This window comes from Centruroides vittatus, unplaced genomic scaffold (genome assembly GCF_030686945.1).
Source record: "Centruroides vittatus isolate TY-2023 unplaced genomic scaffold, ASM3068694v2 contig_17, whole genome shotgun sequence".
Lineage (NCBI taxonomy): Eukaryota > Metazoa > Arthropoda > Arachnida > Scorpiones > Buthidae > Centruroides > Centruroides vittatus.
Window position 1 is genome coordinate 749,289 of NW_027121033.1, and position 27,446 is coordinate 776,734.

Consider the following 27,446-nt stretch of genomic DNA (forward strand, 5'->3'; position numbering starts at 1 on the left):
TGGTTCAGAGCAACTAGAAGCGTTCCAAAAATTGAAGGACATGCTATCACAAAGTCCAGTTCTCCATATTTTCAAGCGTGGTACTCCATTAGAATTGCATACAGATGCAAGTTGCCTCGGGTTCAGAGCAGTTTTGCTACAGCAAGCTGACAACGGAAAGTATTACCCGATCAATTATATGAGTAGGAAAACATCACCTCAGCAAGAAAAATATAACAGTTACGAGTTAGAAGTACTCGCGATAATCGAGGGCTTGAAAAAATTTCGAAACTATTTGTTGGGTTCCAAATTTAAAATAATTACAGACTGTGCTGCGTTCCAACAAACACTCGGAAAGAAGGAGCTTACCCCAAAATTAGCAAGATGGTCTTTATTACTTGACGAATTTGACTATGAAGTTGTCCATAGGAAAGGCAGTCAGATGAAACATGTAGATGCACTAAGCCGCAATACAGTTTTACTAGTTACGCGCTCTTCCGACGAAATAATGACAAATATTTTGTCTGCGCAGGATACTGATGAGGATATAAAAGCTCTTAAAGATTCAGTGGGAAAAGGAGAGACAAATGACTACGTGCTGAAAAATAACGTTCTATACAAATACAAAAACGGACTAGAACTGTACGTTGTACCCAAGTCGATGCAAACTGATTTAATCAAACACGTACATCGGAAAGGTCATTTCGCAGTGGCGAAGACGGAGGATCTTCTAAAATGCAATTTTTATATCCCAAACGCTAGAAAGCACATAGAAAACGTCATACTGAATTGCGTCGACTGCATACTATATAATAGGAAAAGGGGGAAAGGTGAAGGTTTATTAAATCCTATACCAAAGGGAGACAGTCCTTTGAACACATACCATGTAGATTTTCTTGGACCACTACCCTCAACAAACAAAAACTACCAGCACATATTCACGGTAGTAGATAGTTTTACTAAGTTTGTGTGGTTTTACCCCGTTAAGTCAACAACTACACGAGATGCTTTGGATAAGTTGAGGATCCAACAAGCGGTATTTGGAAACCCGTCTCGTATTGTCACGGATCGTGGAACTGCTTTTACCTCCAAAGAATTTAGCGATTATTGCACCAACGAGATGATTGAGCACATTACAATCGCCACAGGTATCCCTAGAGGAAATGGACAGATAGAGCGTATGCATAGCATCTTGATCCCCGTTTTGGTGAAACTCGCGCAAGAAGACGCTACAAAGTGGTACAAATATGTTTCAGACGTCCAAAGAATCATCAATAGTACACCAACGCGTAGTACCAGATATAAATCTTTCGAAATTTTGATCGGTACCAAAATGAAAAATAAAGAAGGCCTAAGAATAAAAGAGATCTTGGAGGAAGAATTTTTAAATTTTATGATGCAAGATAGAGACAAGATCCGAGATGCCAAACAAAACATCTTGAAACTACAGGAGGAAAATCGTAAATCTTACAATAAGAAGAGAAAACCAGCTCCCAAATATCAGGTTAACGACCTTGTTGCCATTCAAAGAACTCAGTATGGGACAGGACTCAAACTAAGGCCTAAGTTTTTTGGGCCTTACAAGGTTACCTTGACGATGCCTAGGGATAGATATGCGGTTGAGAAAATTGGTCATCATGAAGGGCCTAATGCGACTGTTACTGCAGCTGACCACATGAAGCCATGGCCCATTGACCTTGACTGACATCAAGAACTTTTTCTTATGTTTTTGTGTGTGTGTGTGTGTGTGTGTGTGTGTGTGTGTTGTTTTTTTTCTTTTTCTTAATTTTCCAGTTGTCTCTCTGAAGACGGAGAAAATTGCAGGATGGCCGAGTTGTGGGAGGCGGGGCACCATCAGACGGCGAGGGACGAAGGTGAGAGTGGGACGGGGCAAGACTTGGGGGTAGCCAGACGACGTTTGAGAGGAAAGGCGGGAAGAAGACGGAAGACGAGTCCAGACGGGACTTCATTTTTCTTTTCCACTAAGACGAGACGATTCAAATTTAATGTTCAATGTTTATGTCGTTAATTGTAATGTCTAGTGTCACAATTAAATGTTAGTTTAGTAAGCAATTAAGTGTCTTTACTGGACTAAACACAAGCGAAGTTACAAAAGTAGGAGACAAGACGAAAAGAAAGTCCTACATATATAATATTATATATATATCTTGCAACATACATGTTTCTATAGAATAGAGATCACAAGAGACTGAATACTTTCAAGTACAGGTATTTCTTATATGTAGTGGGTTAAATAACGAATATTTTCCTGAGTGTGCGGGAAATCTGTTGTTTATGATATAACAAATTCTTGGAACAATGGATTTTTCAGTGACCTAAGCTATTCATTAGAACATGACTACTATATATACAAAGTAACACTCATTATAAAGAATGATACCAGTTTGTCATTTCAAGAATAATTTGCTTTAAAAATCAAACTTTCATAAATAAATACTTTATTAATAAAGACTGTCAAATGCGTAGGTGCAAAGGAAATAGTGCCCATAATAAAAATATGCAGTTTAAAGTACTAGCCATGACTGTTATTCAAACAAAACAGTTAAAATATTTTTACAAGATTAGTGAAATTCATGTGCAAACATTTTTGCTGTTTAAAATAACATTTTTTAATTCTTAATATTTGCTGATTAAATTCACTTATACGTATAAAACAGTCATCATTTGTGTAAATTAAATTATCACTTCAAACAACATTTTTTAAATACAATATCCAATATTATCTAGTAGTTTATATAGGAGTATAGACAAGATTTGTATAAAAAAAATGTCTTGTGCTAGAAAAATTACTTTAAAATGATTAGTTCTTCAGTCTTAAAAATAAGCATAATAAAAACAAAAATATTTTAATTTTATAAATAATACATATTTTCATTATTTAAAGATGCATTTTTTCAAATATGTATATAAAAATAATGCTACTTACTCCAGATTTTTCATCTTTTATCTTGACACCATCCAATGATATTCCCAACAAAATTTTCTGTTTATGCTCCCCTGCCAATTTAACTGCCGCCTGCAATTTACAATTTGAAAGTGTTAATAACAAAATCAAAATAATTTATCCGTATAAAAAAGGAATTAAAAAACTAACACAGCTTTTGCAATGGAAAAGAAAAAAATCTAAGGGCAAATATAGATGATCTCAGCTATCAGAACTTGAATGTGCAGTCACAGCATGCCTACAACAAAATGACAACAAAACAATGAACAACATAATTCTACTTCTGTAAGTTCTTTGTTTAATCTGGCTTAATGACCTCAATAGAATCTGTTTGTACAAGTTCAAAAATAAGAACAAAAGAAGGTGTGTAATGTGTTCTTGGAATGTTTCAATGTGTCTCTGGATTTTTATTTATTTGTTTTCTTTATTTTTTACATTTTATACAAGACTAAGGTGTTTATATCAATGTATAAATTATAATTTCAAAGTAAATAAAACTATGTCGTCATCAACATTATGCCATAAGGTTGTAAATGCCAAAAAACAAACTTTTCAGGAGAGAGAAAAAACACTTTTTCTAATGAACAAACTGTAATCAAATGCTAGAAAAATTATTTTAACAATTTACACTTTGGAATAAAACATTGGGTTTAATTTCAAACACCTAAGTATGATGGTAAGGAAACAAAAAAAGTTTAAAAACAGGGTTAGAGCCATAACGTTGTAAATGCCAAAATTGTGCAAGTGCATAAAGTTGTAAATGCCAAAAACAATTGCAATCATAAAATTAATGTTTCTACAGCTGAAAAACAGTTTTGAATACTAAAAACTTACATTTAAATTATTAAATACAATTTACAAATTCAATATCAATTTTAACATTAAAAACTGGCAATAATCTATTAGTGACTGCTTCCTGGCTTCAACAATGTTGGGCCCACAGTTTTGGTACTTGAACTAGGCTGTAATCTTTATCAATTGTAATATAATTATGATAAATAAAGGAAAATATAAACAATAAGGTATTAATTTAGTGTAATAAAAGTTAAAATGTATTTAAAAACTTCAAATTTGAAAGATTAATGGAAGTCCGAATATCATTTTGAAATATCAAATAATAAGGTGATACAGGTTAACTATTAATAAACTGGCATTCAGTTATCTGGTTCTGTGTAAAAACTCACTGTGTTACAAATTGGAATAACAAAATGATGTAAATGTAAACCGTAACATTTTACGTGCCAAAAGTCACGTGGCTTGCACTTTGGCGCTTAAAACGTTATGGCTTGCACATAAATTCATCTTCAAAATATAGCCACTTAGAGTGCCACAATCGCCACAATATTTTTTTGTAGGAAAAAACATTGCATTTAAAATTCATTTCTTCAATAAAACATATTTTGAGAAAAATGGCATTTACAACCTTATGGCAATGCACGCTATATAAAATGTCAATTTTTTATATGTATATTATTGTATTTGTGTGAGAATTTTTATGTAAATGTGTAAGAAACATTTCTGTTTCTTATACATTTTAAACAAATACAAGGCTATTAAAAAAAACATGATGCAAAGCTGATTTATTCATATTTGAAATAATATAAAGCAACAGTAATGGCACGGAAAGACAGAACTCTCCAAGTTTTACATACACATTAAAAATATTTGATGTGGCCACAATAGGTGACACAGTGGCTGTTAATTAGTCCATTTCTGTTGAAACACCCCAGTCTATCGTCTATCCGTACTATCGTCGGCTTCAGAGATGCATTGTTTCAGGCCATTTGGTTACATGGCATTGGAGGCAGACACTGTTAGCCCCTAATGCCACAGCATCCAAGAGACCCAAAACAAAACATTTCCATTTGGAATTTATGCAGCAGTGGAGCCTTTGCTCTCTGAAATGTCACTAATTGTACCACATCAAACATTTGTAATGTGTACGTGAAACTTTGTGAGTTCTGTCATTTTGTATCATTACTGTTGCTGTATGTTATTTCAGGTACAAATAAATCGGCTTTACTTCTGCACAATCCTTTCTAAATAACCACGTATAACAATGTTTAAATAATTAAGAAAGCCCATCTTCAAGTTAATACTTATCTAAGTGATGCTACTTTTAGTTGTTTGTAATTTAAAAAAAATTTATATTAATTAATAAAAAGCACTCTTGCTATTTAATATATTTTGTATTTTATCATTGCTTTTGTATTGCTGTTATTTTGGTGTGCTATTTAAGCCTATCCTGTTATAATGGAATTTTGTTCTGTCGTGTTCAATTTACTTTAATGAAATTTTAGACACTTTTGCCTATTTCTGATAAACCATAACCAATTTTGTAATTTTATGAAAAATAAGGTCGATTAAAAAATGAATCCCTACAGTAATGATTTAGCAAAGTGTTTGGAGACAGAATAATTTCATGCATTTCTATTGTAAAATATGTAATTTGAATGTACACTAACTCTATAAAAGGGCAGTACTAATTCTGCTAATAATATATAAATTTAGTAATTAATATACTTTTTCCTAGTTTATTATCAATAGTACTATACAAAAATTATTAAATGAGAAATATAAGTCATTACTTCAATATTTTACAACTCTAAATGAATTAATAAATTGGATTGTGTAAAGATAATAATAAATACAGTCAAACCTGTTTTTATGCGCTCTTTTTATGTGCGATTTTTATTTGTGCGATTTTTTTAATGCGAATTTTTAATTTGTGCGGTATAGTTGGCGACTAGTCTCGTGCGATTCGTCATGTCTTACGTTGACTTATTATAGCTAAATAAACTTATTATAGCATAAATGCACTTATTATAGTAATATTATTGCATGAATATGCGAAAAATGAAATAATTTACTTTTTAAGTCAACAAAACACAACCTGGACAAAAATATGTAAAACAGACGATAGACCAGACGATGCAGTCAAGTGCTGACATCTGTTGTCAATAAATTCTATTTCGTACGGTTTTGAGTTATTTTCTATGTGAGACTTTTTTATGCGGTCCCTGTTGACCGCATAAAAAAAAATATTTTTTAATTGTGTTGCGAAAACTATTATTTACAGCCATTCGTGAAGTTTCGTGAGATTTTTTTTTATGCGTTTTTTTTAATGCGGTCCCTATCCCCCACATAAAAACAGGTTTGACTGTATATAAAGTATGTTATTAAAATTCTTTCTTATATGTTCAATTTCAATGCTTGCATAATTTAATAGTAAAGTGTAAGCTGGGAAATGATTTAAAACTTTGAATAATATAATTATTCAAACAAAACATGTCTCAAAGAATTGCAACACTACTAAATTTAAGTAAAAGTGGAGTTAAATTTTCTAATAATGTTTTGAAGTTATCTGGATATGCCAAAAATCAACATTGTTCCGGGTGACCTAGGAAATCATCAAAATTAAAAGGCAAAACCTTTCAGAAGATTTGCAAAAAAGTGGGAGAAATTAGGAATCCAAGTGTCGTCACAAAAAGTTGTTATAATTATGTTTGACTTCTACAGGTTACCATTCCAGAAAAGTACAAACTAAACCAATGATTAAACCCACATAGAAAAAACTGCAACTAAATTAGGACAAAAAATATAAGGATTGGAAAGCTGAAGAAGTTAGTTTTCTCAGATGAAAGTCAGATTTGTTTGGAATATTGTGACTGCCCCCTCACTTTTGTGCCAATGTTATCAGAAGAAAAGTTTAACAAAGCATGCCTAAAGTCAGATGTGAAATTTCCACACAGCTTAATGATTTTGGGCTGTATGTCAGCAAGCGAAGCAAGCAAAGTTTGTAATTTCAATGGTACTGTAAGCAGTGACGTATATCAAGATATGTTAAATTAGTTTTTGATTCATCTATTGAGAAAATATTTAGATACAGTGAATGTTTTTCAAGATGACAATTTTTCTTGTAATCAAAGCAAAACAATTAAGGAATGGTCATTACAAAACAACATCAGGACTACAGACTGGCCACCAAACAGTCCTGATATGAATCCAATTGAAAATTTGTGGTATTTATTGATAATATCTATTAAAAAAAAACCACACAATGAGGAGGAACTGAAATTGGCTATAAACAGATGTTGGGAATGAAATTACACCAAATGAGTGTCAATATTTTGTAGATCAAATGCCAAATGAACTGCAGCTTTAATAAAAACATAGGTGGTCCTACAAGATTTTAAACAAGTGTGGTCTAATATTTTTGCTGAGGAATTTTGCCAGTCTAGAGTTTTTGTCTCACCCATGCAAATAATTTAAAAGTTTTTTTCTAATGCTTTAAAAATTTATTCAAAAAATTAATGACACTTCATAGGTTAAATCCGAAGAAGTTAACCGATGCTTTTTGTCTGGACCTCATTTCATCAGAGACAAAAACTTCTGAATGTTATCTTCGTTATTCTTTATTCACTATGCATTTCGGGTCAAGAATTTTTTGTGTAACTTGCACCCCTCATCAGGTGTTACATTTCTGTTTTATGTTTAGACATACAGGGAGGTGTTGATGTTGTATCCCTTAAGGCATTTCTAACTCAAAGTTTTTGTCACTGATGAAATGCGGTCTAGACAAAAAAACATCGGTTAACTTCTTCAGATTTAACCTATGAAGTCTCATCAGTTTTTTCTAATGTTAAAACACATTAAAATTCTATTGTGTGAAATTTTCCTGTTAAATAAATATTGAATTTTGAGAAAAAAAAGGAGTTATAAAAATGTAACTGAAAATAGTTATATGCAAGCAAACTAACAAAATCAATATTTTTGAAGGGCAGTCTAATACTTTTACATAAAATAATAAATAAATATGATATTTATTTATTATTTCATGTGATAATTTAAAGCAAATCTCACAGGCCAAACTTTTCAAGAGATTAATTTGAATGTTGTAAGCTATTTGTCAGCATTCAGAATAAATCAGACATTAAAAACTGCAAAATAGATAATATGCAAATGAGCTGAATTGAAACTGAATTGAAAACAAAACTAAAATCTGAGCAAAATAAAGCTGTCACAAAATACAAGACTTTGAACTTTCAGAAGAAACTGAAACAACAAGATTTTAAATTCTTTTCATGTTTATGCATTAATCATTAAAAGATCAGTTTGAATTACTTATAAAAATACCATTCAATTCTAATTTTAATAAATTTATGTATCACAGAGACAAAAGATAATAAGTGGCATAAAATCATTATGAAAATAAAGGAAAATATTTACATATTCTAGTGTTTATGAAACCGTGCCGGTCAACTGAGGAAAACTTAGTGATGAAATTTGCCATGTGTCCGAGAAAATACACCATATAGTTTGTGTTCAAGTTGCACAATTTACATATTCTGTTAAGTCAACAACATATTTCTGTTATTGGTATTTTATGCTGAAGTCATTCAGTTTCTGTCTTAAGCCCATCTGGATATTTCCAGAATTATTTATGGAAATATATAAAACATTTTTCTCGAAAATTCTTCAATAAGTGGAGTAGCATTATTACTCATACAGATTAATTAATTATTGTATTTAAACACAACATCAAAATTATTTGATATCAGTATCATAATTACTGTCTTTATATATAAATACAAAGGTTGGTTTTGTATATATTTCATACCAAAAATATGTTTTAGAAAACAACTTCAAATCAGTTTTCATTAATTATGGATGTCATATTTTATAAGAAAAATGTGCAAATTTGCATATGCAGATGTTCAAATGTTTCTGAGAACATTTCATATGAAATTAACACAATGAAGAAATATTAGCATTAATGGTAAACCAAACAGACAAATAAATGTAAAGTGTTGGAATGTTGTAGAATATTCTATAACATTCAAGCATACAAAAATATCTAAATAATATCAAGAAGTTATAAATGATTCCTGATACTATTTAAATATTTTTTTAATGTTAAATGCCATGAATACGAAGAATTTAATGTCTGTTGTAATACCCAATATTTTAAAAGATTATAAAAGTTTTGAATTTTTTCACATGGTGCAAAACAGCAAAGTCTGTTATATAAACAATTCCATTAAGTGAATTAAATTTACAGACAAAGAATAAATGTCAATGCTTCAGTAACAGATACATTATAAAGAAGTGCAGAAACTATTAAATTCCATACTTATAACTTGTGTGTGTGTGTGTGTGTGTGTGTGTGTGTGTATTATAAAATTAACAACTCAACACACTATACTTATGAATTCCAGCACACTTTACTTGAAAAAATGAATGTTTTTGACTACTTTTAGGAGCCTGCTTCAAGTTAGTAGACTGTTTGAAAATTGTATGAGATTCTTTGGCATTGAATGGCTTAATAAACTGAAGCAGATTCCTAAAAGTAGCTAAAGATTTTCTTTTTTCCAGTACGAGTACTGGAATACAAACATATAATGTGTTGTGTTGTTTACTCTGAATAGTTCCAGCATTTGAAAGATATAATTTATATTATGCAATTTAATATAATATTAAACAATCAAAATCATCAAATTTACTCTATATGTTGCATTTATTAATATGGTAAAACCCATTTCAAAATATAATTATTAATAATGTTCAAATTTATATAAATTTTAACATTATTAATGTTCAAATGTTTCTGAGAACATTTCATTATTAACAATTATATTTTGAAATAACTAAACACTCAATTTATAAATTAAGTGTTTACTTTATTCTTATTAAACATTGATTCATATTCTTATGTAAAATTTACATCATAATCATCTTTAATTTCCAAAGAATTAAAGATTAAATTATGATTTATGAATAATACACTCATTGACAAAAAGGTACAGGGTCAGATAGAAGTGTTCAATTACTGCAAACCTTGACATACAGCTATGTAAATGATTACAGTTTTGCATATCAGGAAATGCCATCAAAGTACCTTAAAATCGTTATCTTAATATCCTAGAAAAAACCTTGAAGATGCTCACTGTGTTAAAAATTTTCAACATATTTGAATGCCAGACATGTCTGTATGACGTAATGAGACATTAAGCACAACTGTTAGTTTGACAAAAACAATATCATTGGGCTCAGAAGAGCAGAATAGCTGTTTTGTCAAATTATCTGTCATCTGAACTGTTCTGACCTGACTATGAGGAGGTGGAGGCAGTGGATATGGCAGACAGTCTCTGGACATCCAGACCATCAGGAGAAAGATGATATCTGATGAGACAAACACCAACAGCTGTAACAATGTCTTTGTCCATCATCCAAACAGGTAAAAGCCTCACTACAAAACCCTGTCTCTTTCTTGAATGGCAACTAACAAAGGCAAATTTGCATGCACAGCAACTGCTAAGCAACCTTACTTCATTAATTTCATTTGAAGGTGATGCTATGACAGAGAAGCCAGAATTGCTACGGAATGGTGATGTATTATCCATGGCAACAAATCATGGTTGTTTGAAAATGGACAACTCATGTTTGAGTATGGAGGACTACTGATGAATACTTCAATCTTATCTTTATTATTGTGAGGCATACTTGGATTGCTTATCTGGGGAGCCATTTCATATGACAGTTGGCCTGACTAGTCTCCAGGGATCAGATGGGACACCAGTTTCAGCCTTTTACAAGTGTGAGAGATCTGGAGGAGTAGTTGCAACATCTGTGGGTAAATTTATTGTCAATGTATCTACGCAAGAGGAGGTCCTACAAGTACTAAAAGTTCTTTACATTGTACCATTGTTCCATCAGAAATTTTACCTTTGTATGATATCATAATGATAATCATCATCATCGTGTTTGCACTAATAATGTTTCATTCTCTTCCAATGCTGCCTTCTTGTGCTTGTAACTTTTTGTCAATGAGTTTATTTAGCTCAATTTTTCTTTGGTATTTTATCTTTAACATCATATTTCAATAAAATTGCTTGACAAAACATTATATTGTCATTTTACCTAGGTCATTTTCAAAATATTTTGATTACTTATTCAAATATTTATCTGGAATCTAAAACAAAAGTGTTGTTATGTTGGGTTTGACTAAACAGAGATAATCATATATGAAGCGTGCAATGCCATAAGGTTGTAAATGCCATTTTTCTCAAAATTCGTTTTATTGAAGAAATGAATTTTAAATGCAATGTTTTTTCCTACAAAAAAATATTGTGGCGATTGTGGCGCTCTAAGTGGCTATATTTTGAAGATGACGTTATGTGCAAGCCATAACGTTTTAAGCGCCAAAGCGCAAGCCACGTGACTTTTGGCGCGTAAAATGTTACGGTTTACTTTTACATCATTTTGTTATTCCAATTTGTAACGCAGTGAGTTTTTTACGAGTGAAATGAATTCCTTAAAGTATGAAATACCTATAAGAAGAAAGAAATGTGCAGAAAAATGGAAGAAGAACATTCGAAAGAAACAAAAAAATAGTGGCTTAGAGTACATTTCTCCCATATCACAGAAAGTTAATCCAAGAAAGGATCCACCAACAGGGGTAAGTAAAAGACTTAATACTTCAAAAATATAGACGTAGATTTGAGATTTGCAAGATATGGATAGTTATTGTGTCTATGCATGGGTGAACAACTTGTATATGACTGTTTCCAACAAGTTTGTCAAACGTTTTGTTTACGTTACAGGTGACATGCAAGTGTTCCTTCGCTTGCAAAAACATAACGTTGGCTTACCGTCAGGAACTCTTCCAACAATTTTATGAACTGGCTGACTACATTAAGCAACAGAGTTATCTTCAAAGACTTGTTCATCCCCAGATGATAAAAAGGAGACGATATGGGAAGTACCACCATCCTTCTGGAAGTAGAAGGCAACACTCTTTCAGTTATCATTTGCTTCTTCCCGGTGGAAGTGAAATAAGAGTTTGTCTTAAGACTTTGTGTAATACATTCGGGGTTACTGCAAGAAGAATTCAGTTGATTAGAGAAAAGATTTTAGAAGGAAAAATGGATGCTACTGATCAAAGAGGAGGCCAGCGAAAATGTACTGAAAAGCAGTTGTGGACGGAAAAAATAATTGAGCACATTAAGAGTTTTCCAAGTGAAGAAAGTCATTATGCTCGAGTCAAAAGTACAGATAAAATGTACTTATCACCTGATCTCAATGTTAGCAGAATGTATAGAGCCTTCCTTGAGAAATATTGTCAACAGTATGCTGGGAGCAAAGCCCCAGTTACTCGACAATGGTACAATGAAATTTTCCTGACCAAATTCAATCTGTCTTTTCAAAGACCTCGCATGGACACTTGCTCAACTTGTGACCGCCTTGATGTACGAATAAAAGCTAGTGATGCATCAGCAAAAACAGAACTGGAATTACATCATTACAGAGCTGAAGTAACCACAAAAGACATGTCTGATGACACAAAAAATGCTAAAACCTCAGATTCGTATGTTATATCTTTTGACTTGCAGCAGCAAATGTATATACCACAATTAACACACACTGAAATGTATTACGCTCAACAATTGGCATGCTACAACCTTGGAATTCATGATTCAATTAAAGAGAAAGGATGCATGTGTTTGTGGAGTGAGAATTTTGGAGGAAGAGGGTCTTTGGAAATATCATCCTGTATATACCATTATATTACTACTGAGGCTGCTATTGGTGACCGAAAGAAGCTGACTTTGTGGACAGACAATTGTGTTGGTCAAAACAAAAATCAATACGTGATAGCCATGTATCTGGTGTTATTGGCCAATAATGTATTTTCAGAAATAACACAAATACCCTGTAAAGGGTCACACATTTCTCAGCTGTGATCGAGACTTTGCTCTAATTGAAAAACGGAGGAAAAAATGCAAAACCTACACACTAAAGGATCTTGTGGACATCATTAAAAGTGCAGGGACCAAAAACCCTTTTACCTGCATCGTATTTGAGAAATTTCATGACTTTAAATCGATTGCCCACGCATTTTTGAATACAAAAGACCTGGGAATCTCAACAGCATCCCAAATTAGACTCTCATCAAATAACTTTGGTAAAGTTATGATTGCTAAAGATGGAGGTAAAGCAGCAAGATGGTGCACTGGGCTTAATGTGCTGAAAGATGGAGTTAGCATTGATGATTTCAAAAATCTTCCACTTCCTCTTGCTCGCTCCCATTTTGGGATTCCTCAAAAGAAGAAACCTGACATTCGGTAAAATGATACCATTTTTAAATCCAATAGCACAAACCTATTTCAAGGAGATGCTAGCAGAACCGGATAACTAAATGCCAGTTTATAAATAGTTAACCTGTCACTTTATTATTTGATATTTCAAAATGATATTTGGACTTCCATTAATCTTTCAGATTTGAAGTTTTTAAATACGTTTTAACTTTTATTACACTAAATTAATACCTTATTGATAAAGATTAAAGCCCAGTTCAAGTCATTAATAGATTATTGTCAGTTTTTAATGTTAAAATTGATATTGAATTTGTAAATTGTGTTTAATAATTTAAATGTAAGTTTTTGGTATTCAAAACTGTTTTTCAGCTGTAGAAACATTAATTTTATGACTGCAATCGTTTTTGGCATTTACAACTTTATGCACTTGCACAATTTTGGCATTTACAACGTTATGGCTCTAACCCTGTTTTTAAACTTTTTTTGTTTCCTTACTATTATTCGTAGGTGTTTGAAATTAAACCCAATGTTTTATTCCAAACTATAAATTGTTAAAATAATTTTTCTAGCATTTGATTACAGTTTGTTCATTAGAAAAAGTGTTTTTTCTCTCTCCTGAAAAATTTGTTTTTTGGCATTTACAACCTTATGGCATTGCACGCTTCATGTAGCTAAGAAATCAATAGACTAGAGATCTGAACTCACTTTTAATCTTTGTAGAGATTCTTGGCACATTTTATCACCTCTAGCATCATCAACTTTCTCAATTCCAATCAGTTTAGCTTTGAAAGTCACTCCTTCCCCTTCAAACTTTAATTCTGGGTTCTTTTCTTAAATAACAATGAATTATTATATTTTTAAAAATTGACAAGCTAATTTTGACAACTCTAATTTTTTAAACTTTAACATTTAATTTTAGTGAAACTTGTGAGTTAAGTATGAATTAATTTATATTAACTTGTGATTAATATTCAAGGTTAAAAGTTTGCTTTGAATTTGTGTTACTTTAAAATAAATTCTTAATACCCTTTATTATCTATTTAAAAAAATTTAAGTATTACCAAAACCAATTTCAATGTTTATAAATACGCACTTTGTGATAATGACAAAATTGAACAATTATATTATGAATACATATTATATATTTAATTTAATGATGTTGATTACATAACTAGAATTTCCTGATTAAACTTTTTTTTAACATAACTGAAAATGTTCAAATTTACAATTGGTCATGTGCATATCATTAGATGTAATTTTTACTATAAATTAATTGGTAATAATCTGATAGGTTAACAAATAAGTATATGTACATTTAAATACTAAATTTACTCTCATCAATTTACCTTTCCTTAGCTGAAATTTAGCTCTCAAACTTTTTGCATCTCTCTGTTCCTTGCCATCTTTTGTGCTTTCTTTCTTACTCTTTCCTTCATCTGCATTTTCTGGTTCATTAACTGGACTGTTCTTGCTTCCTTTTTTACTTTCTTTTATCAGTTCCTTATTTTTCATTTTGCGCAGTTTGACAGAGAAACTGCCAACGATAATCACAGCATCTTCTTTAACTCATTTTGTAATCTGCACATAAAATAATTTAATTGACTAATTGCACAATTAAATCAATAGCATATGCCTACCAATATAAAAAAAAAGTAAAAATTAAGTGAGATTGGCAAGACATCCAAGGACAGATCATTGACTGACTAGTTTTTATTTTTCTTCGGCCAATTTTTCTAAAAATAAGCTATAATAAACATAATGTCTTGCCATAGTTGTTAACTTAGTTTGAATTATACTAAAGATCTTATCTGAAATACTCATAATATTCATACAAATTTAAATATGTAAAACAAAATATAATCATTAAACACTACATAAAAACAAGTTTAAACTGTAAAGTAATTGCATTCATTTTTTTTTTCTACAGTTAAATTCATCTAAGTAATGGTAATTAAAAGTTGCTAAATCAATTTTAAAAAAATAGCATCTAATTTATTTTAATAAATATTATATTTTTTATTTTTTTGAAATATTTTTGTTGTTATTCCAATTTTGAACAGTCTGATTCCAGTCACATACACTTTAATCACCAAAAAGAAGTAGAAATTCATAAAAAATAAATGAATGATATTGTAAACAACATAACTTGAAACTATCAGGTGAGACAAAGAATTCAAGTGTTTATTATAACATTAATGTATTAAGTTAATGATGAAAAGAAATAATTTATTTTTTTGTATGTCAAATTTAGCTTTCGCCAAGTTTGAAAATCTTCATGTTTACTTTCGAGCTTATATATTGCTCATACTTACAAAGTGTTTTATAATTAAAATTCTCATTACAGTTTCTTTAAAAATGTACTGAATCATCAGATATTTCAGCAATTGTAATTATATTCCTTATTAAATAATGGCAACATTTTTGACTACACTTTCATAGTTGGCCCTTGAGTTGGTTCATTTTTTAAGGGGTGATAAAAATTGTTTATTAATGTACATATGTGAATGCCCTTGGGCTTTACTTTGTCTTGAAAAGGGGTTGAGTGAATGTGGTTAATTTAGTTAATTATATCAGCATTATTATCTTCTATTAAATATGTATAATTATTAAAAATTCTTGATTACAAATTAACAAAAATAAGAGATGTATAGTCCTATCAATCTCCCTATAGCACACTAAAATGAACCAACCCAATAGACAACTCTATTTGCACTGACTTTACATTAATTTCTTTCAAATCCTTAAAAGTACAGCTCATTTCATGAATCTTGACTGGGCTGTAAAAATGTGCAGCAGCAGAGACTAATCTATTTATTTAGCAAAGGAAATAATTGTTTGACAAATCTGGGCACAGTCACTGTGAGGTACCAAAAAGGAACTCTTAAACTTTATAAAACTTCTAGACCAAGTACCATGCATTGCCCAGCTGATATATATGAAATGATCTGTATACACACTAATAAATAGTCATAATGTCATGACATTGCATACAGTCCATGTATTAAAGTTTGTTCGTTAAATTTGGGGTAATGGTTAGCCTTTGCCAAACAAACATACTGGTTCTTGCAGATTGCCGAAATTAAGAAGCGACGGCTCAAACATATTCCAATCAGAGATAACAATGAATTGCTATATGTTGTTGTCTTATCCCATCCAGAATTTGATGGCTCTAGTTGTCCCAAATTCAGAAGAAAAAAGATAAGGTTAGCGACAAGTTGGGCATCTGGCTATAAAGTATGAAATTAGATTTTAAAAAATAGGCGATCTCTCAGAAAATGGAACTAATAACACTGAAGGCAGAATAAAAAGACTATTCAATTCTGATGCTCAAATTCATGTTTAAATATTGGCTAAATCAGGAATGGCTAACCTTTCAGTAGTATAGGACCAACCAACACTATTTTAATATGAGAATGGGCAGAGCATACAATTTTAATACAATTATATGTAAAGGCAATTATATATTTGTAAAGGAAATCTGAATACCATAGATAACTAATCTTCAAATTTATCACTTGTTAACTGGATAAATGGACTTATTTATTATTTATGATGTAAATATGTTTAAAAATCTTGATAATATGTGAACCATTGAGTAAGTCACAGAGAACTAAATACAGCCCAGTGTCCTTAGGTTGTTGTGCCCATGCTAAATGTTCTTTGAGTTTTGTTTACTATCTTTACATAAATCTATATTTTGGGAAAATGTGTGATGATAAAAATATTAAATAATACCTTAAGACAACAGATTATAAGTTTTTAAAATTTAAAGCTGAACAATCTGTTGTATTATTAGACTTATTGTTTATATTTTTAAAAATTATTTAAAAGAATTCTGGTATATCAATTAAAATGCAATAATAAAATTCATTAAAATATACCTATAAGATGGTAGAACATGATATGATAAACTTCTAATTAAGACAGAAAAACACATCATCCTCATACTTTCTAGCAGTAACTGTTTAATAAACAATTAAACAGTTACTGCTAGAAAGTGTGAGGAAGGTATGATTTTTCTGTGTTATGTGTTAGTTCCAACTTACAAATTCAATAACTTCTAATTAAGAATGTGATAGTATAGGGTGATCAGAATTAAACTGGTGGTACTCAGGCAGACATGGAGCTGGTACTACTGTACCAAATCGAATGAAACTCAGTACACATGCAATGAAGATCACGGGGAAGAGATGGAGGAAAAATTAGTTGAAATTTTCACCACCAGGAGAAAATGTGGCACTTTTCAGTCAAAAAAGCACATTTCTAGATGTGAGGTTATTTGAAAAATTGCATTTATCAGGTATGTGCACTTTGTGTCGGAGCCAAAGGCAGCACCATGCAACACACCTCCCAGTTTCCTCCCTAAATGTTATGTGTAACAGTTAATGTGGTTTTACTATTGCAACATTTAATTGACATAGTGTTACCACTCATCCGGTTTTCACCCGGACAGTCCAGGAATTGACACACTGTCCAGGTGAACTATTAATTTTGTCCAGGAATTTCGTAGAAATTGTGAAATTATGATGAAACAAAGTTCTTGCAAATATTGTTATAAATTTACACAGTTTGAACAATGAAAGACCTCACACTCACTGAAACTCATCTGCCATTCCGCCATGTTACTCTGTTTATGCTGGCATGTGATGCGCAACCTACCTCTCAACCGTTTTTTTTGCTTATATGTTACTCCTACGCCAGTCCCTATCCCTAACTGTAACTGATTAGAACCAGCATGCATGTTATTCTTCGCAATGTGAAATGACATTGCGCATGCGTCAGGAACTTCTATTCGAACAAACCTGAGCTGTGTTCAGTAAAGCAAGATTCTTGCAAAGTCTAGTTATGCTGTAATGTTGAACTCATTTCTAACCACTGCTTGACTCCTCCCACTACTAACTTCCTTTATCTATTTTTAGCTCCACCCACTAAGCCACTCAGAATTCTAACTTAGGTGTTCTGCATTACTGAATACAGCCCTGACCTGTCGTCCGAGTCAGTAATTTCGTAAAGGTGGCAACACTATTGACATAGAAGGATCTTATATTACTACTGTACATACTATAAATGTGTAAAAGGTAATTTTGTTCTAATAAAATTGTCATCCTTGCTATGCCACATTTTCTCCTGGTGATGAAAATCAACTAATTTCCCCATGATCTGTATTGCATGTGTAGAGAGTTCCATTCGATTCAGTTAAATACAGCCAACTTCACACGTGTCTTGAATACAGTCAGATTAATCCTAACAACACTGTAGTAAATAACAGTGCTCAAACCAAACAATGGTAGATTTTATACAGACAATTATCTAAAATAAACTTTACAATTAATTGTTTTTTTTTTTTATAAACCTTTCTAAAATGGATAAAATATTAAAAATTGATAACAATGACGATTTATAAAATTTCAATTACCCAAAATTATAATTTTAATAATGAAAGAAGCAGACAACCCCAAAAAAAGTTACACACACTGTCTTATTGAAATATAGTTTATATTTAGTTTACATATTAAAATTAAACTTTTAAATATTCAATATTTAGCTATAAAAATTACACAATTAGAAAAACAGTAGGCAAAAACTTAATGATAAAATAAATAACTAAATCTATTATTTAAAAACAAAAAATAATCTGAAAAAATAGAATTAAATTAAAGTAAATATTAAAACATTTCGAAATTAATATATGGAGTGAAACAGATGTCAATAGATGGATAACAATAACATACGGTTACAGTTACGACACTTACAAGTGTTCGTAACATAATATACTTATAGCGATTCCAAATGTAAGTTTGATACATCAACTAATTAAAATGCATTATTTAAATAATGTATTAAAAAAGTTTTTATATAAAAATAACCATAATACAATTTGTTAATTAAATAATCGCTTACATTTGTCAAGAACCTTAAATCTTTGTATTCAAAAGAATAATTCTCAGAGGACTCAATTTGTAACCTTCCGAGGCTTTAAAGAACAAGTTTAATGACTTTATGTGAATCACAGATTAAATTAGAACTTTACTCTAAATATATGATACTGCAGAATTAAGAAAACAATGAACTCTTTACATATGACTGATTCAAAAGAACAATGTTTTGGATGAAGTTTCCATGCGCAATAACTATTTTAATGGAAACACTTTATACTTTTTAAACATAAACTTGTAGAATACATTTTATTTTTGAGTTTCCTACTAAATATGACAAACTTTTAGTAAGGAGTTTATTTTACTATGATTAATTTTGAATAAAACAGAGAGATAAAGTAATTTTATTCTTAACTAATTTCAAGTTTGTTTCGATTGTAAAAAGAAAAAAGTAACATATACTGTTGCTTTAATAACAGAATTAAACATTATGCAGACCTGCACTATTAAAATAAACCAGCAACAAGTTGCTCAACATTCTCGGCAACATTTAAAATTTTGGTGGTGGTGCCATCTGTTGTTATATTTTATTAAAAAACCTTTTTATATTTTAACTGTTATAAAATGGCAAAAAGCTTAATTTTGAGGTAGGGACAAGTTTTATAAAAAATTGAAATGCTAATAACGAATAAAATCTTCATTAAGTCCAACCCTACTGGAGATACACATAACCCCCATTATCTCTCCACCCCCCCAACCTTTAACCACCAAAATTTAATCGCATCAATACCCCTTATACATAAATATTGTAAAATTTCAGAAATTTGCAACAAAAGGCACAGGAATTATTAAGCTCCAAAGTGGGTGAACAAAATCAATCCCCCAACAAACACACACACCACAAACATCCATATATATATAAAATACCTCCAACTTCTTTGCATTTGTTGACATTTCAAGGTCTAGAGTCCAAAAATGCAAAAATCTTTGGGGGTCATTCTGATCAATCATGTACTTTCCCCTCTGTTATATATAACAGCTGGAAAAATAAAATGTAAATATAAACTAAAATAAATGAATCAAAGATTAGTATAGAATAATATTCCATTTTTGAAGTAAATATTCAATTTATAAAAATGCCATAGTTAATCTCAAGTCAGTTTAAAAAAAATAAAATAAAGTAAATAATAATGATGAATACTTTTCGTAAAGTATGTAAAAGAGAAGTATTTTTCCACTAAAAATGCATAATTTATGTCAACATAGTTCTAAAAATATATCACAGCCTTGACAAATAGAATGCTAGACCTTGCTATATATGTTAATTACAGTCTTATTTGGCTCTACTATGATTCTGATATATCTAGTCAAATTATTTATAAACATTATTTGTCTTAAGTTAGAAGATATGGAAAATAATGAGATATGATACAATAAAAACTCTAAAAATAAAATGGGAATTAGTTATTTAAACATTTATCTAGCAATATTTAGTGTAATTTCTGTTTTATCTAATAAACTACATTAATAAAAAAAATATCTGAGCAGTGACATATTACGGTAAATCACATACCATACATGTGAATTTTTAACACAATTCCAAAGTCATGCATTTGGTAATAAAGCCTACATTATATCTTTACTTATGAGAATATTATGGGGAAAAGTTTTCCTATTAAATTTTAAAAAATTATTAATATATTAAATACCTTAAAACCTAATAAACATTTATATTTTGTTACATGTTGTTTTGAAATACAGAATGATATAAGCAAGAACTAAATGCAGAACATTAATGATTCATCAAATTATAACAAGTTATTAATGGTTATAAAATTAATTAACAATCAGAATAATTTAACAGTAAAAACAGACATTATCACTAACTATTAAACAATTTAAATTAAATGGATTTAGCAACAACTGGAAAAGCTCAGAGCAGGATTTAAACCATAACTTATAAATTTCAATCCAAAATAAATTAATTTACAAAGAAAAATCAAGATTCAAGTATCATGCTTACTGAACAATTAAATTATTCTAACTAGTAATTATCTTTAGAGCCAATTAATAACTGCATAATTCAATGAATCACCAATATTAGATATTAATAATAATCAGGATGGCATTATCGATAGGCTATTGAAGTTAAATACTATAATAGTGATGGCAAATCTTTTCCAAAGATAAGTCAAATATTTAATTTGAGTTATTAAATAACAATAAACTCTATTAGTTACACGAAAAGAAAATAATAATGTGATTATAACAAAAACAAATACTTTGTCTAATGGGAAATCAGTCGTTTATTGCACAATAATTTTTCTATCTGAGGTTTACCTTAAAGATTTTTCATGATAACTTCACAACCTTTTCACACTACAAATGCAAATTTTGAAATCTCTCAAATGTTCTTTTATAATTTATAAAAACTTAACACTTTCTATCTTGAAATCATCATGCAGGTTATAGGTTTATCTTCACTGTACTATAATGTGGCAAGGTAACAAAAATAAACTAATGAATGCAATCATATAGAAAACTAAGCCAGAATTTTATATTAATAACCAAATGAAGCATAGAATAATAATGAATCCAGCATTATTGATTATTAAACGAATAATTTAATATAATTTAAAGAATAATTTAAAATTTATTTTGTATACTAGTACTTTTTATATATTAACAGGACTTATACTGGAAAATATGGATGCAAATACAAGTCTTACAAATCAAAAATACTGTTTTTTATTTAGTTCACCTGAACACATACACTTTAAACTTGTGTTTCGGACTTGTTCGTTCCTCCTCAGCAGGTCTTTAAACGACACTTTCTACAATTAACAATAAAACATTTCTTGATACAATTATAACTAAAATTAATTAAAAAACAATAATTACCCGACAATAAATTAAAAATTCTTACAACTTCTGTGTTTCCGAACTTCTTTACATTTCCATATAAATTTATGATCCACACCAACCATACAACTCGACACATTCCTATTTTTTATACATTAAAATCAGTTTAAAACTATAATTTTAATTCTTATTTAAAATATTTTCACTTCAATTAACTTACTACTTTTGTTTATTCTTTTCCACATTAATCTCTATTCTAATTCATTCCTATCTCTTCATTTATACCTCTTCTCCCCCCCTTTTTATAATACTTATCCATGAACTAAATAAAAAACAGTATTTTTGATCTGTAAGACTTAGTATCTGCATCCATATTTTCCAGTATAATAAGTCCTGTTAATATATAAAAAGTACTAGTATACAAAATAAATTTTAAATTACAATAGAAAGGACACAAAGGCATAATAACTAAAGAATAATTTAATATAAACTACCACAAATTTTTAATGCACACAAAACATTTATCTGGTATATTACAGTTAAAATATACATTTAACTATTGTAAAATAATTTTTAATATGTAAACAATTAAAATTTCTTATCCTTTCTTCTTTCTTTTTTCATATTACATATAATTTCTCTAAAAAGATTACATCATAATCTAAAAATTAACCTCTAAACAATCATTCTGTATTTGATTACATGTTATAGCATCATAAAAAAAAAGAACAATGCAAACTACATGCATCATTACCTCTAAATTGCTGAATGAATGAATACAAACAATTACCACACAAATAAAAATATCAGTGTAAAATCACTTACATCTGTTGTGTGGGAACAGATTAATTTTAATTATTTTTAATTAACCTTGTACCTATTAATTTTACAATATAATTATGTTGGATTAGCCTGTAAGCTGAATTATTTAAATGTACTGTGTGTATTAATCCTTCTATACAATTTTTTCTTATAGAAATAGCCTCTATTACTTAGAATAAACAATTATTTTTATATAAAATCATAAGGAATTTATTAAAAAATTATTTTCTTTTAAGATATACAAATGTTTAACAATAATAAATAAACTGATAATTATCCACAAATGCTGGAGCCATGTGGAAAAAGTTACATAGACATATCTACATTAATTTATGGTTGATTGACTCATAGTAAGTCTCAGTGTGTCACTAGTAGCCTGTATATAATATTGTATTCTAACTATATTCTGCTAACATTGATAAGAACCACAAACTAACAGCAGGATATATTTAAAATTATCTATTTAATCTATTTTATTTTTAACTTAATTTGATTTATGATTCATATTCAGTAAGCCAAAGATTAGAGTGACTATCTCTGAAGCACTGTAAACCTGGAGACTATTTGTTGAACAACAAGCACTCACACTCTATTGATCAGGTGACTATAGTTGTGGCCTATCGCTTTATCCCAACCTTCCCTCAGTGAGCCTGAGTAAGTCTGAATAAGTTAAGGAAAAAATCAGACAACCTAAATATGTCCTAAAAATAGAATTAAAACTATGTTTTATATTTAATCACCACTAATTAAATACACATTAATGTATTCTAAATACTGTTTAGAATTGAAATTAAGTTTAAACCTTGAACTCTCTAATGTCCATAATCACAATCAAGGATCAAATGTTCAAGTTAGAAGTTAATCTCAATAATTTGCAATTAAGATTAAAGTTTATCAAAGAAAACTTTTAGGATAAAATGAGTGATGATAGCCTTTCAGCACACATTTATTGTTCGTCTCTTATCTTCTGCATCATCTATTTTTGTTCATAATGTAGCTATTTAGGATTTTATGTTGCTATTCTTTTCATGTACCGAGTTAATTATGTCCAAAATGCATTTGAATTAGCATATAAGAGAGTAGTCTATTGAAATGACAATTCTAAAGTGTTATTTTTTATAAAAATAATAAGCATATTCAGCAAGGATATAATTACATTAACATAAAGCCTATCAACCACTCAAAACTAACAAATTTTCCTCATAAAGGAATATTTATATGTAATAAACATTTTCTTTACTAGTGATAGACCTACTAAAAACATTTTAAGCATTTTAGATTCCAAATAAATAAAAACAGCAAACCAAATTAAAAAATTAATTAAAGAAAAAATTTAGTCGTTCAATCAGCCAAACTGTTTGAAATATTAAAAATAATTGAATGGTAAAATAAATGTCATTTGAATGTAGGTCAAGATCGTAAAGAATAGCACTCAAATCCAAAAAAAGCAGTTACTAAATTAGGATATTTCTTTAGTAGAGGTGTTATTATTTGTACAGTTACGTAAGAGATGCAGATCCGTAGCTACAAAGGGTTACGAGGCGGCTAAGCCCCCTCAGCTTAGTCAATAATGCATATATGAAGTATAATATATGATTTCATTTTCATCACAAACTTAGGCTACTGTTATTTATTTTCACACTTAAACTGTAGCTAATAGGCCTAGTTTTAATAAAAAGATATTAATATCTAACTTTAAAATATATACATATACATAACAATGTTTTGGTCCACTTGGGACCTTCTTCAGGTTGGTTAAGAATTAAATTTACCATGTAATAAACAAGCAAATCTCAGTCAGTTGTAAAAAGAAAATTTTCTAATAATTTTAACAATGTTACACTGAATTCATAAAGTTTAATTTTAATTAAACACAATTTTAAATAATTGCTTCAGTAAAAAGTAAATTAAATCTTAGGAAAACTTTTCTAAAAAGTTAACAAATGTGATGTCACTTAACACTTTAAACTACAATAAAAAATAAAAAACAAGAGTATACTTGTCTTCTTCTATTCGGGAATTGAAATATGAAACATTAGAAACAGAACATGAAAATAAATGTAATTTTAAAACAAATTTCAGTTAGTAAAAGCATCATTCTATCTCCCTCATAAATCAGATTTGTCGGTTTGAATCCAGGTTGAATCCTTGAAATTTTCACAGTAATTTAACAAGATACATTAGATTACATCTCTTACTACCCGGCTGCCACTCTTACAAGCATGGTTGAGCCCGTAATGGTCCACAAGAGGTAAAGAGAGGCTATTTACACTATTTTACATTTAATTTTTCTTCCCTCATTCTAACAATCTAATAATAGCAACTATAAAAGTTTTCAAATAGACTTTGAGTCAATTTAAAATGTAAATGGAAAAAAGGCATAGAATAATTTGAATTTTATTCTACGATTTTCATATTGATTGCTTCTGACGACAAAGCAAATAGTTTCGTAAACATTTAGCATTAATTAAATATGTTGTTTTGAATGGCATTTTATTGTTATGTTAATATTCTTTATACCTGTTATGCAAGTTCACGATTTTATATTCCACAGTATAGTTTAGAAAACAGGAGAGAATTTCATCACAGGATATTGAAAATGAACCATTAAATAAATAAAAATGACCTTGGAATAAAAGTAAAACAAAGTCTAGGTTAAAAAAAGACGCTAATTGCTTTCCTTTCTTAATGACAAAGTTCATTTGTTGTAAAACTAAAAAGCAGCAAAAAGAATGCATAAAATTGTGATTTTATTTGTTTTTAATTCAAAATAAACTCATTTTTAAAAGCTTGGTTTTAAATAGAAAAAGCTGGAATATAATGAATAATTAATAAAGAAAGAAATAAAGATAATAAATTATACTAAAATGCACAGATATATTTCAGTAATAAGCTATACAATTCAATCTAAATAAATTATTTGTAAAAAATGTTAAACCCCTTCTTTGCAATTATATATTGTATATACATATATATTATATATATTGCTACTTTGGAAGAACACCGGCACAACTCAAAAAAGTGCGATTTTTTGATTATGTCATAATCAAAATGAAAATGTAGTAAATTTTGATGTGTAAAAGTGTCATAAAAATAACTTGTGTATTTGGCCACTAGGAAGCAGTTATGTGAGTGTTGAATAAGTGATAAGTGATATTCAGTTAAATCTTTGAATGGGATTTTCTCAAAACTAGTTATTTTGTGTTGTATATACATATATATATGCATTCATATTGTATAATCTTGCATTAAATAAATGAAATATAATTATGTCTCATCAAAATACAGCAAAGAAGGAGTAGAAAGGTACATACTCTGGATACTAAATGAGAAAACATAACTAATTTTTTATTGATAAAATTCAACACTATTAAAAATTTCTCTTAAGACAAGAGGGGGTGGGCTTAAGGGGTACATACCCCCCACAGTATTTTTTCTAGGACATCGAAGTATATTTGTTCCAAATTCAGTGCAAATATGTTGAATGATATAGAAGCATCTATCTAACATACATACATATTTTGATTTTTATACATATAGAGAGATAAAAAAGCATAATTTCTTGTTAACTTTAAAACTATATTTGCTTCCTAATTTCCATCCTAAGATCAAGGTTCACTTCTACTTACTTTAACATTCAAGAAATGTATATCAAATTTCCTTTGATAAAACTATCTTTCATACACTTATTTCTGTTTACAAAATTTAAAAAAAAAATTTTCATATTAAAATAATAAGATACGTAATTACCATTAATGTCATTTAATATATGATAAGTCCATAATGTCTTCGGTAATTTCAAGTTAATAATTTCTGAAAATTGAATGTAAAAAACACATTTCATTTTATTATATTTCTCTGAATAAGTAAACCTTTCACTAATTTGTATCATGAAAATAAATGCTCAATGTAAATTGAAAATTGCTAATATGTAAAAAAAAATGATTGTTAATGTGACTTTTATTTACAATTTTACCAAATCATGTTAAAAGTTAATCATTTGCCATTATTTTAGACGTAACAGAATATATTTACAATCTGTTATATTATATTCTGATTTCATTTAAACAATTTGTATACAAAAGCTATATATAGCTGTCCTTATCATCATTTTAAACTATACTCATCTTTTAAATAAAATTTTATCAAGAATTGTAAGTTATCAAGCCCAAGAATACATTCAAGGTAGAGATTGTTTTCCCTTTCTTATAGATTCGGAACGAAATAAATTATATCTTTTTAACAAGTTCCATGACATTATATCAAATAAAAACCGCTTAAAAATTGGCAATTTTTCGAAATCTTAAAAATTTTTCTATGTAGAAATATTACAAATGTTTGCAATAAGGGTACAATTAAATAGATATCAGCAAATTTTCCACACAGGGCAATAAATGTGAAATATAAAACTGCGAGATGACCCTTGACAATAGAAGTTTCATTTCTATATTTTCACTTTTATTTTATTAATTAATAAAATCAGAAACATCTTACTAATTTCTTTTAAAAGCAATTCAACTATCCAGAGGTTCCCAATCTTTTCGGATCTAAGATACTTAAACGATTGTACGAAGGTTGCAGCATGCTATTAAATATTACGAAACTGGCAAACGGAGCTCTCTAATACTTTCTCTACAAATTTTAAGATGTGTCATTAATTTTTTTTTTATTCGTCCAAAGGCACACTTAAGGCAAGACTATGCAGACACAAATTTAGTTGTGAGTGATGTAATTGTTGCAAAAGAGAACCATGCACAAGCAAGAAGCATTGCCGGCAAGAGTGAATTTCTGCTTCTTGCACATATCTGTCAGGGTTTGATATTTATTGCGTCTCGCCTCTTCTCG

The 27,446-nt window shown here is 29.4% G+C and overlaps 1 protein-coding gene across 1 annotated transcript in view; it reads right to left on the minus strand.

Annotated features, from left to right (window-relative positions):
- LOC136969079 (protein disabled-like) overlaps window positions 1–27,446 on the minus strand; it is a 52,019-nt gene that overhangs the window by 23,612 nt on the left and 961 nt on the right. The window contains exons 2-4 of the mRNA XM_067263176.1: window positions 14,388–14,619; window positions 13,747–13,871; window positions 2,927–3,016 (exon numbers count right to left, since the gene is read on the minus strand). Of these exons, the coding sequence (XP_067119277.1) occupies window positions 2,927–3,016; window positions 13,747–13,871; window positions 14,388–14,553 (381 nt within the window). The 5' untranslated portion in view covers window positions 14,554–14,619. The remainder of the gene's footprint in view (window positions 1–2,926; window positions 3,017–13,746; window positions 13,872–14,387; window positions 14,620–27,446) is intronic.